At 41.1% G+C, this 14,172-nt stretch overlaps 1 protein-coding gene across 4 annotated transcripts in view; it reads left to right on the top strand.

Moving 5' to 3' along the window:
* Positions 1-14,172, top strand: part of URB1 (URB1 ribosome biogenesis homolog) — a 58,474-nt gene continuing 44,302 nt past the window's right edge. For 3 of the 4 annotated variants that reach the window (XM_030019508.2, XM_041124741.1, XM_030019509.2), the window contains exons 1-9: positions 2-413; positions 784-923; positions 2,277-2,428; positions 4,501-4,633; positions 7,098-7,194; positions 8,653-8,738; positions 10,706-10,831; positions 12,573-12,703; positions 13,862-14,057. In XM_030019508.2, the coding sequence (XP_029875368.1) occupies positions 35-413; positions 784-923; positions 2,277-2,428; positions 4,501-4,633; positions 7,098-7,194; positions 8,653-8,738; positions 10,706-10,831; positions 12,573-12,703; positions 13,862-14,057 (1,440 nt within the window). In that variant the 5' untranslated portion in view covers positions 2-34. Of the gene's footprint in view, positions 414-783; positions 924-2,276; positions 2,429-4,500; positions 4,634-7,097; positions 7,195-8,652; positions 8,739-10,705; positions 10,832-12,572; positions 12,704-13,861; positions 14,058-14,172 lie in introns of all 4 variants that reach the window. The other variant, XM_041124740.1, reaches the window with a different exon arrangement.

Raw genomic sequence — 14,172 nt, 5'->3', positions numbered from 1 at the left:
CTGGGCGGGCGGGGGCTGGAGAGGCCGCCCTCGCATGCTGCAGCCGGGCCTCGGGTCCTCAGGGCGGGAGAGGCGCAGCCCCGCTGCTGCCAGCCGGCAGCTCGCGCTCGGGGCCCGGCTCCAGCTCACCCCTCCCCGGGCACGGCGCACCACGGCCCCCCCCCCCGCTGGCAGCGGGGCCGCGGCGGGGCGGGGGGAGGCCGCCGCCGCCGCTTCCTGCCGGGGCGCGGCGCCGCCGCTACGGCCGCTTCCGGGGCGGCCCTCGCGGGGCGGCGGCAGCGCCATGGCGGTGAAGCGCCGCGGCGTGCCCGCGGCCGGCCCGCCGGCGGCCAAGCGAGCCTGTGGCGAGGAGGAGGAGTTCAACGGCGCCCTCTTCAAGGCGCTGCTGCGGGACCCTGCCACCGCCGGGAAGGGTGAGGGGCCGGGCCGGGCCGGGCCGGGCAGGGCGGGGGGCGGCCGGCCGGCGGGCCGGGTGGTGCTCGGCCCTGCCGGTGCGCGGCGGGGCGGTGCGATCGTGAGGAAAAAGCGTGCTCCGCCGGCGCAGCAGGGGCTGGAGCGGCTCGCCGCGGAGCCCGCAGACGTCTTCTGTCCTGAGAGCGACGTTGCGGGGATGACGGTGAAGATGATTGCTGTTACGGTACCGAGGGCACGTGCTGCTCTCGTACGGCGTGGGCCCGCCGCAGAGCGCGGGCGGCAGAGCCGGCGTGTCCCGGCCCTGGGGGGCGGCTCGTAGCCTGTCACAGGCGAGGCGTTGGCTCCTGGGGTGAAACTCTCGCGTTGCAGGTCTGGAGACCTTCGTTTCCATTGCTGAGACGCTGCCATCACCTGAAGTATATGATGTCGTGGAGGGATACGTAAAAATTTCCATGGAGTGTGCTGAAATATTCAAACTTCTGGATGGAGAAAGGAAGCCTGAAAGTGAAGTAAGTTGGCCATGGGTTTTCTAGGTTAATGACTGGCAGCGGGCATCCCGGCTGGGAGAGGAACCGCTGAATAAATGCTTTGTGGCATAAATAACTGATAATTTGACACTGTGATAACACAGTGGCAGAAGCACTGATCAAGTGGGAAATCTCCTTTTCAGTGCAGAGATGTTCCTGGATTTAATGATATGCACAACCAATAGTCCTGCCAAAATCAATCTGTTAAGGTACTTTAAAGGTTATTAAAAGACGATTTATGAAATGAGGAGTTCAACAGAAGCAGTTAAGCAAACAAAAGAAAAAAAGTCCAGTGAAAGTACCTTTTACATTACTAGACATTTCCCTGATACTTCAGTATTTCTAGGAAGCCACTGGTAAAGTTGACCTCATTTTTCCCATCTGGGCTGGACACAATTTTTCCTCATCAGAATATGATGAATGAACTAAAGAATTGAAAACCTCTTTTCACTGTGAATACTGGGGCAGCGTTATTAACGTAAATCTGCTTACAATGTAAATTTGGATACTGTTCTTTAACCTCCACTTGTTGGTCTTTGCCATTTTTCTCAGTGTAATGATGACCTGTGTCATGTTCAATGACATGCTTTCTTCAAGATCCTTTTACTAATAGAGGCTAATGCTTGTAATGAATGCAGTCCCAGTGCCATGTGGAATCTGGATTTGTCTAGAAGGAGTTAATTGCAAGACTGGAGCAGCTCGGATGGTTTTCTCCAGCACGTTTCATTGTGCACTTACTAGCAGTTGTCTCATAAAGCATTGGTTCATTAGCCCTAGGCCTTAGCCTCCAGCTTGAAAAGGGCCTTCAAGATCTATCAGCCTGTGCTGAGATTTGCACTGCAGTTGGTGTTTGCATCCCCAGAAGTGGCTGTTGTGCATACGCAGATGAATCACGCATATGCATGTAGGTCTCAATTCATGGATGAGGAAGGACGCTTTTTTACATTCAGTTTATTTGTCCAGGATTGTACAGGCTTTCAGTCGGCATGTTGGCTTGGGCTTCCAGCAGGGGTTGTTCCTCCCTACTATGGAACTTCATGAGTTTAGCAACTGAAAAAAAGAGGAGTCAGCTGACCTCCTGTGGTTCTCTGGTCTTTCGTATAGTATCTGTATAGGGGCTTCCTTGAAAATTCGCACTCTCAGAACTAATCCCTTAGAAGAGGAAGCATTAATTTGGGAGAGAATTCAGAAGTTAGCTTCGCCTTCAGGAGTGGAAGCTCTGCTCTTGTGCTGGGGTTACTCTTTTTTTAATGGTGTTTGTTACTGTTTGCTCAGCTAATAATTTCAAGCCGTACCTGATATTGGCAGATATTAACATATTTCTGTATCTTACAGATGCTGTTAATCTTTCAAGCTCTAGAAGCCATTTTACTGAGGACAGCTAGTGACCTCTCCCATTTTTCTGTTGTGGGAATGAACATAGTTAAAAAGTTGATTCATTCCTACATGAGATTGGTCTATGCTGCTTTGTATTCTGAAAATCACAGGTAAGTCTCCTCTGTACTGTTGTGGAGAATCTCTTGTCAGTTGCTCTTGAGGGGCTGTCTGGGTCTTGCATGTGTACAAGACGTTGCAAAATTCAGCTTGACCTACTGCTAATAATCCACCTTTATTTAATGATACTGTTCCACATTTCATAAAATAATTGCACGTGGAAGTCTTTGCAAGGTGGATGGTCTGCTGTAATACACAATCTAATGCTATATGATGCTTTGCCAAGGCTGTAGTTTTCATTGGTTGTGCCTGTCCTAGTGAGAGGCAAAGTGGATAGTTTCTTGAGTCCCATTATTTTAATGCTGCTTCGTTTGTGAAGTGAAATGTACTGCCTGGATCAGGGAGGAACAGGCTTTCTTGTAGTTCACAGAGGCTGAGCAGTCTGTCTTGTGATGGCAAAAAGAGCTGCTCTTGTTTTATTTCCCTGTATTTTTTGTAGTCAGATTTCCATGTTTATAATGGAATTTTTTCTTTCAGACTGGCTTTTCCTCTGTAACTTTTCCTGTCTCTTAAATCTAAGGCCTTTTTAGGCCAATTGAAGCACTCACATGTTATCTAGTCTAGTCTAAACAACAACTTCTCATGCTCTGTGGACAGAGTGAGAGAAGTTCCAAGTGCCAGAGACATTTAAATACAAACCTGGGAGGAAGAGGAAGGAAGAATAAAAAACAGAGACTGCAAATGGCTTGTCCAAGGCCAATGACTTGTCTTTCAGTCTTTGGACAGGCCAGAATTAGAAAACCATTTTCTGCTTTCCAGTTCATGGACACAACCACGCTTCCTGCACCACTCAGTTTATATTATTGCAACAAGCATTTTAACTGTACATAGAATCCCAAATACAAGTGCATAGGTATATTGTAAATAAAGTTCGAAACTATGCAAGATCTGCACTTCTTATTAAGCATTTAACGATTACAGCTTTTGGAGAAATGCTTCTAGAACCTGTGTAGAGGAGGCTGCAGATTTCTGATGGTATTCTGATGGTATATGTTCTGCTTTTTCTGTGTTACCTCTTTGATGTGCAAAGGGATTTTTATCATGGTGGTATGTCTAGATGGGATGTCTGCTTTAATCATATGGCCTTCTTGCAGATTGTCCATGAGTGAAACATGATGGACAGATTCCAAAACCCCTAATGGGAATAGCCCCTAGTGGCTATGCAGGTGATGGAGGTCTGCAGACTTGTACCTGATGGCCTTGTCATGTTCCCATTGAAATAAATGGCAAACTCCTATGAATTTAGGAGTTCTTAATTTTTGGCACTTTCTTCCTTTATAAAGTGAATATCCAGCCTCTCATTACAGCTTAATTTTTTGGGAAGAATATAATCAGTCATTCCCTTTCCCCTTCTTCCCTCTACTGTCCTTTCCAGTTGCCTTTATCACTGCCTAAAATAATGGTTTTGGTTGTTTTAACTTCCCTTCTATTTTCTCAGGCAAATATTCCCAGTGGTCAGTGAGCAAGAAGCAAAACTGAGTGTAGATCTTGGGATTTAGTTCTTGACAAGACCATGTAGCATACTTAAACTGAAGAAAATCTCTGTCATTCAGCTAAAACACAAAAAATGCAGTCTTACTTCAGCCTACACTGTGTGTGTCCTTAACTTCAGCATCAGCTGTAGCTCCTGTGGACCTGCTTGTGGCAGTAAAGTGCAAAAGCTTTTGCAGGACTGGGGAGCTCTGTCCAAGAAATATGCTTGTAGAAATACATGACCAAAGTTCTTTGTGAATAGTGGAATAACATTCGTGTTTGGCCTAAATCTGTATTGTGATTATCATTAAAATGGTTGGTTACATACTCAACTAAAGCTCCCATCAACTGGAGCAAGAGCTTTGCATGACCAGGGATACTTTCCTAATGGCTATCTTGGTTGCTTGTGTTGGGACTAACTCAGAACTGCTTCCTGCCTGAAACTCCTGAAGGCTTGGGTGGATGTTGGAGGTGGAGTGGATAATTTCTTTTACAGGAAAAAGGTCTTTAAATTTTAATTTCTTAATTTGGTTGTTTGTATAACTGTCACCCTGGAAATAACCTGCAGGTTTTCCTCTGCATTTTGTTTTAGGATGAGCCGAGTGTGCCTTACCCTGTTGTCAGCAATGGTGGCTCAGGGACCAGATTCAGCAAGGGATGTGTATAGCCATTTTGATTTCAATAATAAGTTTCTGCCTGGATTATTGAAAAAAAGATGCAAGAAGGTAAATTAAGCTGCTGTGTGCCATGAAATGCTACACCATGGCTCCATCAGTTTTCTTCTGCCAAGTATTTAAAACTAAGCTGTTGCTAATGTCTCTTTTTGCTGTATTTTTGTCTGCAAGACTTTACCTCTTCTTTGCTGTCCTATGTCAGGCTGAAATGCTTCTTGATTGTTTCTAACTGGCAGCAGAACTGATCTATGGGGCAAGAGCTTCCCAGCTACTTATACAGGAAATCTCCAGGGAATGTTTCTGAGTATCTGCAATAGTAGGAGAGCTGGCCTGTACCCTTGAGGTATAGCTTGCTTTGTTTTCCATCCTGTGCTGGTCTTTCTCGTCTTGTCAGGGTGCAGAGCTCCTCAGGATAACCTTGTTTTTACACTGCTTTGTAGAATTTACTGCAAAACATTGAACTGCCTTGTCTGTTTCTAATAAGCTGTGGTGAAATATAAATGTATTTTTTCTATGGGCTATCCTTTTAATGTCTAAAATGGAGTGAAAGTGATGGTAAACTTCTGAAGACTATTCAGTGATGTGTTTGGGAAGAGCTCAGTCTTTTTTCCAATCCAAGGATTGCAGTTTGGTCCCACTGAAATAAATGGAGGTTGGAGCTTCTGCATTTTTAATGGAGAGAGGATTTTGCCCAGTACTAGTACAGTTAAAGTAATTGCGTTTGAAAATATAACCAAGAGTTTTAAACAGTCTCTTAGTGGAAATCCTTAAAGACGATATGCGAGTAAGTAGAAGTCACTCCTCTTTTTCCAAAAGGAACTTTATTTCTTGTTTCTTCTCTGTTTGCTAAAAATAATCAGGGTTGACCTTAACCAGGGTTTTAGAACAAGAATATTTATATGTCATTCCAAATAGAAGTGTATTATAAATCCAGTATTATTTTCAATGCTGAGACATTGTTTCTAGCTTTTAAAGATGACTTGCAGAATGAATGTGTACATTTGTTTTGGGTTTGTGCCATCTGTGGTGACAAATGAGACTGTTTAAAGCAATCAAGTAGAAGGCAAAAAAGGAAACACACCCCTCTTTCCCTGAATCCATCTTTTACAATTTCAGGAATGTCAAATTTCATGGGTTTTGACCTTGCTGCAGAAGTTTTCTTTAGGAGTACCTCCACTCCTTAAATTTAAATGCTTGGATGTAGTCTTTTCACCACAAGCTTATTAGATATGCAAGTAAGGTACAAGGAAGGAGGTTTCCAAAAACGGATTGAAGGTCTTACTGTTGCTCAGTTTTCAGTGAAGTTATTATGTCACAACTGGCTATCAGAGGTGATTTTTTAATAAAAAAATATCAGGCCCAAAGCTTACAGCAAAATCTGATTTCTTTCTCTTTATTTCTTCTTTCAACACTTTCATGAGTCACTTCTGCCTTATATTTAGCCTACTTGGTATCTTCTTTCAGGCATTTTTACATGCAACTTAATTTTGCACAGTAAGTTTCAAAAAATTATAAATCACAGAGGGACTCTACTAGGGAACGTAGTAATAGGATGAGGGGTAACAGTTTTAAACTGAAAAGAGGGTAGATTTAGATTAGATATTAGGAAGAAATTCTTTACTGTGAAGGTGGTGAGACACTGGAACAGGTTGCCCAGGGAAGTTGTGGATGCCGCCCCCTGCTTAGAAGCATTCATGGCCAGGTTGGATGAGGCTTTCAGCAACCTGGTCTTGTGGAAGGTGTCCCTGCCCATGGCAGGGGGGTTGGAGTAGATGATCTTCAAGGTCCCTTCCAACCCAAACCATTCTATGATTCTGTATTCATATCCTATGATCCTTTTCCAGGCAAAGCTTTCACTACTTCCACTGTGCCTGAATTTGTAGTTTTATAACGTACTAGCCCCTTTTATAAAGGCTTTTTTTATTTTAGCCTAAGTCACATGACCCGGGTGGCTCCATGAGCAGCTGTGATAGCTAAGACATGTCTGTAATGCCCTGCAGCTCAAAGATGGCAACGAGCAGCAAGAGTCCCGAAGACTGGTGCTGCTCTGGAAGCCTGTATAGTAAGAAATTGCGGCAGCACTACTGCCATTACCGTTCTTGAGTATTTTTGTGAATTGACCAGTATACCAAGTGATGCAGAAGTGAGGATGTTCAGTGATGTGTGTACAAGGTTTGGCATGAAACTACTGTTAACATTTTCTTTTTTTTTTTTTTTTTTTTTTAATTTATGGCCTATTTTGTATACTGAGAATTGAAAAATATGTGAACTAGGACACCTCCCTTTTCGATGTTAACTTTAACAGACTGTGATCTGCTTAACACAAGAAGTTTTTCAAATGAATGTACTATGGATATGTTCTATATAAATGTATGTGTATGGCTGTGTGCAACATGTTTATAGAAGTTGTTTAATTTACCTGTTTATAGTACTTACAAGGGTAATCAATTGTTGTGGTATTAATTTTGCAGTTGTGTACAATCTGTATGCTAACAGTGCCTTTTATCTTTTTTAGGGGAGAACTGATGTCCGTATGGCCTATATTCAGTTTGCTCTCTCCTTTTTAATTGCTGGTGACAATGCAATCTTGACACGGGTGCTGGAATTAAAAGGTACTTCACAATTGCTTGTATTTTTTTTTTTTTTTTTAAGAGAGAGTCTTTTATAGGTGATAATAAATATGAGCTAATTCAAAATGTGAACCAGTTAAACAGCACTAATAAGGTACAAAATACATATTTTTAATCGTATTACCTGAAAAGCTTTAACTTCTTCAGTATTCTAGTGAGTGCCTCTTCTGCGTGAGAATAATATTTGCTGTCTGCAAAAACTTTGCAAAAATAGGAAGCCCTTGATAACACAGATGTAAAAAAGGTAAATGTAATATAACTTTGAGATCATAGAGGCAGTAAGCAGAAAACAACTTCATGGCCTCCAGCCTTGCTCATAACACAGTAACAGTGGATATGTTGCATTAAAATTTTTTTTAAAAGTGTTAAAGACTGTACGTACTTCGGTTTCCTTTCTATCCTCATGTAGGACAACTGTTGTGTACTCCATCAGACTGCTTCTTGTCAATGATTCAGGAGACCAGTGTAATGTCCTTTGCATCCTTTATGGAGGCATTACATGGGAGTGCAGTCCAGGAGTATGTTACACCCATGTCTCTTAGAGAATGGGGTCAAACTGACCTGACGGAAGAAGAGAATCCAGAAAGTTGAATCTTACATACACTTAATTAATACTTGATCCCTTACATGCTGAAGTTGATGTGAAACTTCTGTTGACTTTAGTGATTTGAAATCTACTGCTAATGTTTCTCAAGTTGTGAATTATGACCCTTGGTAAAGTTATGAAAGAATTCAGAGGAGATCTAGAAATACTCTAAAAAAAAAAAAGTAGTAATTTACTGACAGCAATTAATTTCTTCTACGGTGAGGGAGTAAGAACAGGCCATAGTTATTTACTTCTATTGTTCACGCTACCCTGGGGGCTGCTGATTTCCTTTAATTGCTCACAGTTGTTCAGTTCTTTCAGGACAGGGAGTGGCAGTGCACACCTAGACACAGTCAGCACAGCTGGCTTTCATTCCCCTGTAAGATACTGAAGTTCTTTATAAGGTTCTGAACTTCTCTGTCTTTGGGATGCACAGGTGAACCAAAAGATGGTGCATGTGGTTGGAGATGTAACCTTCAAACATTTGAGAATCTCTCAGTGAAACAATTGTGAGTCCTTCAATGGAAAGGACAGGCATTTACTCAAGTTTAAATACTGCATAGCACACTGGGGCTGGAAACATATCTGAAGTTGACAGATGCTGTTTCAATAAGTGTTAATAACGAAGTTGGCAAGTTATGATGAGAGTAGGTTTGGCAGCATTACTTGTTCGTCACTGTGGTTACAGACACATCCTCCTTCTGAACTCTGATTGCAGCCTTTTGGTTCATCTTTAAATATAACAGGAAGGTAAATAATATGACATTGAAGAGAAATGGGTATGAATTCCCTGAAGCATTTTAGTATGAAAATAGCTTTCACGTTTTCACTTAACATTTGGAATGTCTTCTTAGATTTCATTCCAGATATTCTTCGCTCTGAAATAAAGGAAGACAAAGTTTCTACTGTCAATCTTCTACTTTCCACACTGAGAACTAAGGTATGATATACCCTTGAAACTGTGTTGTCGCTTGTTTTCTATTTTCTTTGCTGCTGGAAACAGTTTTGCAGTAATTTCTCATAAAATGTACCGCTCTTTAAGATGTTGGCACTGTGGTGCTGCTTCTGAAAGTTTGTCAGTGTGTCCGTTACTGATAATATTTGTTGGAGGTTAATAGCTTGGCTATATTAGTGTTTCAGGACTGAAGCTTGTTAACGCTTTTTCAATGCCCACTTTTAAGTCATTGCAATAGCTTGTATGTGGATGCTAATTTCAGCTCATCTCTAGTGTGCGGTGTCCAACACATTCTGATTGTTTCATGGGTTGCGATTGCATCAGTGCCAAGCCTGAAGGTCAGAAGAACTGGAGTCTTTTTGGTGCTTCCAGTGACAGTAAGATTGGTCCTTCAATTAACGTGTCTCATGCTGAAATGGGGAAGTCAGCTCGATTTGAGTAGGTTTGTTAGCTCTGAGCCAGGTAATGATGTACAATCTTCTTTCCAGGAGAAAAAGGATTTTGTGTGTTTTTTGGGGACTGTGGCATGAAATGGGTTTCTAGGAGCTATCTGGTTGCAGTTGAAGGGTGGTGCCCTTCAACAGTGAACTGGTACTGTTCCCCAACCAGTCTTGGCAGGGCTCTGTTGAGGCCACATCCTGTGGTCCTGGTTAGCTGGTCTTTGGACTTGCTTACTGTTAGGATGGCAAGGTTTCTGCTGCAGGAGATAAATTCAGTCAAAGGTATTTCTTGGTGAGGTAAAGGGAAGTCTTATCATAAAATTGTCTTCCCAAGATCAGAGAATTTTTTGTGAAAAAGTAAGTGTACATTCCACCTGCTACCAGAAAGTAGTTGGAGAGGTAAGTCTGCTCCCCTTTGAAGTGTTTTTTTTCTGTTTCTTTCATAACAGACAGAAATAACCTTGTGATATAGTAGGGTTGAGAGAGAAAACTTGAAAGCAAGAATTGCTGAAAGGTGTGAGAGTTGGTTTAGTCTCGACTGCCTTTCCTGTGCTTTGTTGTTCCTTAGCTTCTGAGCATGGCTGTGCCTCTTTCACTGTGATGCACCAGCTTGTTGCTGCTGTGGGTAGAGCACCTGCACGAGAGATTTATTCTAGTTCTATAAAAAAGTTTTAAAAAATATTTTTAGTTCTAGTATCTATGATTTTTGAATCTCTGTTTTGAATTATTGTAGCAATGTTGCACAAGCTGTTGTATGACCAATTGAGAGAATGAAGAAAAAATAGTTTCAAATTTAGAGTGTAACCATAAGAGCCTGCCTCAGACTCAGGCTTTTCACAACTGTCAATTTAAAGCCAAAAATATTCTTTCATTTTTCTGTTGCAATAACCTTGGAAAGTGAAGGAAAAAAAAGATAGCATTTAAATGTAAAATAAACCTCCTTGAAACTTTGTTTTCTAAATGAAGCTTTTCCCATGTGGGAATTGTACATCATGTACTGTTACGTTATTGATGAAACCTAACACACTGTCTGACTCCTTCAGTTTAGCAAAGAGAATGAGAATTAAAAAAATGTGGACAGGAAAACACAGTAGGAGAATTTTTGAGAACTTCCTCCATTGTGTTTTCACTTCCATTTCAAACTTTATTTGTAGCAGCTTCTACCATCTCTACCAGCAGGTTTCCATGATCCTAAGTCTGTGGCTGCACTACTCTAAATAAGTTCTGTGCTCTTTAGTTGAACTTGAAAGTCTGTCCTGTCCAGCATGTGCAGTGTTTGCAGAAGTTGGTGTAGAGCCCTATGGCTTCAACCATGTCAAGATGGGATCAGGAGCATGTGAAAGAAATGTTAACAGGACAGGCAGAACCTTTTATCTGCTGTAGTGAGTAGAGCGAGCTGTGTGTGTACTAGAAGAATGAAGCATATTGCTAATTTGCCATTATTTTGTGATAACTTGCAATAAATAGAAAAGTTGTTTGTTTGATTTTTTTTTTTTTTCTCATTGTTTTCAGGTGGTTCAAAATAAAAATATCACCAAAACCCAGAAGGTCCGCTTTTTTACTGCCGAAGTGTTGATTCACATTGCTTCACTTTACCGGTGGAATGGGATTACTGATGTCAGCCCTGGGGATTTAAAGGTCTGGTAACTTATTTCTTTGTAACTCCTAGTCCTTGTCCTGCTTTTCCTGCTCCCCACCCTCCCCACTGCTTGCAGCCCACAGGTTTTGAAATAGCTTCCAGTTACTCTAGCCTTGATGAGCTTAAGAAGAGGGATCTGCTGAGGCTACTTAAAAAGAAGCCCTGACTTTCTGCTGCTTCTCACCGCTTGAGGAGGATGGTTTGTTTCCCTGTACTGTATTCCGTTTCCTGGACACATTTGTGTCTCTATAGGAGAATGTATCAGGAGCAATGTTCTTACGACGTGCCTCATTCTTGTCCTACACACTGATCTGATATGAGAGCTAAACTCCCAAGATGGTTGCCAGCCTTTTCAGCTTACATTGTTTGAGAGGTTGACAGGGTTTCTGAGTGTTGAGCTGTTATTGCTTCTATTGGTCCATGAAATCACATTCCTAAAGTCATAGATGAGGCAAGGATCAGGGCCGCAGCTGGTGGGTGTATGTTAGTGCTGCAGATGTTTTGTCGTCATCTCCTCATAAATAGTTTACAATTTTGCTTTTTTATTTTTAATCACGTAATCTCTTTTTTCCCTGCTTTCAGTGTGGTAATATCTAAGACGTGGCTGTAAGCCCAATGCAAAGAGTAGAAAGACTTCTATGCTTCCACTGGGGTTTTGGCTGCAGACTTTTCAGCTTTGTGTTGATTAACGCTTGATCGTTAGAAGCCCAACCATTCTTCCTCAAAACTTCTAACACTGAACAACTGACTTCTTATACTTTCTCTACTGGATGTTTATGCCTATGCCATTCCAATCCTGATATACTGTAAACACCTTTTGGAGGAGATCTATTTTTAGTAGGTGTCTGCTTGGAGCTATGCAAATCTATGACCCTATTCATAAACATGCATTTCAGTTTTGAGTAATTTTAAATTCTTACTATTCCATGCAGTCCTTGTGAGTCATATGGTTTGTGATTGCAACTGCAATTGTCAAGAGACTTCTCATTCGTAGGGATCTTGAGTTGTGCTGGGTAATGGAATCTGGGTTCACTTTTTTTTCTTTTGCTTGACATGGATATTTGGTCACTTCTTCCATTTTTTGTGTGGTGACTGTAATTGCATTGATGCCCCACCTTTCCCTGAAGTGTTGGCATATTCAGTGCATTGTTAGCTATCCATCTTTCTTGCCCTGTATTAAAGTGGTTCCATCTTTTGCCAAATTGGCCCAAAAAACATACACATGCTTGTTTCACATGCTTTGTGCTGAAGGCTTCAGTGATTTTTTTTTTTTTTTTAATCTTTTTTTTGGTCTTTCTGAACTTCCTCATAGTGAACCTGGCCTACATAGCTGAAAGTTGGTTATATCAGATTAAATATTAGATCCTTGACTTCAAAGTCCTAGGATGGCCTTGCCCAATTTATGTAAGTTTTATATCACTACTTTTCTTTAGCTTGATTTTCCTCTCTCTTTTCCTGTCTGTCTCCTTAGCCAATGCCCTAAGTCAGTAATGCCCTGCAAATAGTACATATGTACCTAAATTTGGGAGGTTTGCTTTCCTTGAAACAAAAAGTTTTGTAATAATTAATGTATTTAATACAGAAACTGAAACTTCTTTTGTTAATCTGAACAAAAGCCAAATTGTCTTTTAGCATTCCTGTAAAAGGAGCTTTGTAAAATTTAGAGTGAAGTTGATGTAAGATTTTCTTCTGTGATACCAAAAATCGTATGCGTTTTTTACTCCTTTTTGATTTTTATAGGTGATTCAAGGTTCTGAAGAGGTTGGAAAGATGATGGTACGGGAACTTGTTCATAACTTCTTAATGGACCTCTGCTGCTCTCTGAAACATGGCATAACTTTCTATGATCCAAGTCTTGGAACTTCTGGCAAGTAAGTCACTGGACAGCTGAGACTGTATGTGAACTTTGTGCTAGGAACAAGAGACCTCACTAGTTATCTTGTCTGTCCTTCCAGGCCTTTGCAAGTAACTTTGCTGAATTCTGCTTCCATGTCTCTTTCATCCATGGCAGATGAAAGAAATACATAGGCATTCTTGTTTTTGTTTTTAACTTCCCAAGATCAAACTATTGGATCTCCTTACACCTCAGTGTGCTAGAGTAGAGAGTGCTCTGCCCTATTCATAGGGGCTTAGGCAATGGTCATGTTTCTCTGAGCCATGTCTGTGTATAACTAATACAAAGTCTCTTGTTGCAAGGTGTGATTTTGGACCATAGATTTTTTTTTTTTATGTGATGATAAAGCATCAAAACTGCAGTGTTAACTAGATGGTGGTAAAATACCTAGTCTAATTTACATTTTATAGAACCAGACATGGTTTATCCCAGATTTTGGCAAAATGCCAACATTGATTTCAGTACTGTCAGAATTTGGCCTGCAACACCTAGTCTGGAAGCACTTATTTGCCCTACTGTTTCCATTTGCTAACTAGTTAAAAATATGTGCTCAGTAAGATTATGACTGATAAACTGAGACTCTTGTAATTCCATAGAGGGGTTCTCATTGGTTGGGTTTATGCTTCATCACATTAGCTGGGCAAAGAACGTACTAGATTGTAGTAGCAGGTACTAATACTGCATGGTGCTAGAGCAGGTTGTTTCTTGCTTTGAGCAAAATTTTAACTGGTATTCATCTGGTATCTGCGGTATTCTCACTTTGTTTAGGGACATATAGAAGAAAACTTAAAAAAAAAAAAAAAGGGGTGGGTGGACTGAAAGACCACAGAAAATGCTTCCAAGTTTAAGTTTTAATTCTACATTTTTAGATTTGTGAAGTTTGTTTAGAATATTTCTGAAACCAGAACATATTTCTGGTTTTAATTCAAAGTAATTACTGTTTGTCATACGGAAAACCTGGAAGTGAGTTCAGTTCTTACTTTTCTGAATATAAATTCAGAAATTATGCCAGCAGTGTGAGAGGTCTTGCCTTGAATCTACCCTAGCAACGGTTAGAGGAGTTGCAGAGTTAGCATCACATGTAAAGTATCAAAATAAGGATTTCTTTTTTAAAGTATTTTTTTGTCTTCAACAGGGGAGGAAATGTGGTGCTTCTGCGCTTTCTGCTTGGTTTAAAAACTGCAACAGAAGATGAAATGGTTGCTGATCTCATGGTGAATATTCTTAAAGTATGCCCAGATTTATTGAACAGATACTTTAAGGAGACCCGGTATTCCTTTGTTCCTAGACTGAAGTCTGCTTGGATGGACAATATGAAGTTCCTCAAAAAGGTAAGAGTATGAATGATGCACACCACCTTTCCACAGAAATATGCAATCCAAATACTCCTTTTTTCCTTCAAAAATTGAAGTAGTTTTTGTTAAACAGTAGTGCAGAATTACACAA

Source organism: Aquila chrysaetos, chromosome 7, assembly GCF_900496995.4.
Source record: "Aquila chrysaetos chrysaetos chromosome 7, bAquChr1.4, whole genome shotgun sequence".
NCBI classification, from domain to species: Eukaryota; Metazoa; Chordata; class Aves; order Accipitriformes; family Accipitridae; genus Aquila; species Aquila chrysaetos.
Note: the sequence above shows the minus strand (reverse complement) of the source record. Positions and strands in the feature narration are given on the sequence as shown.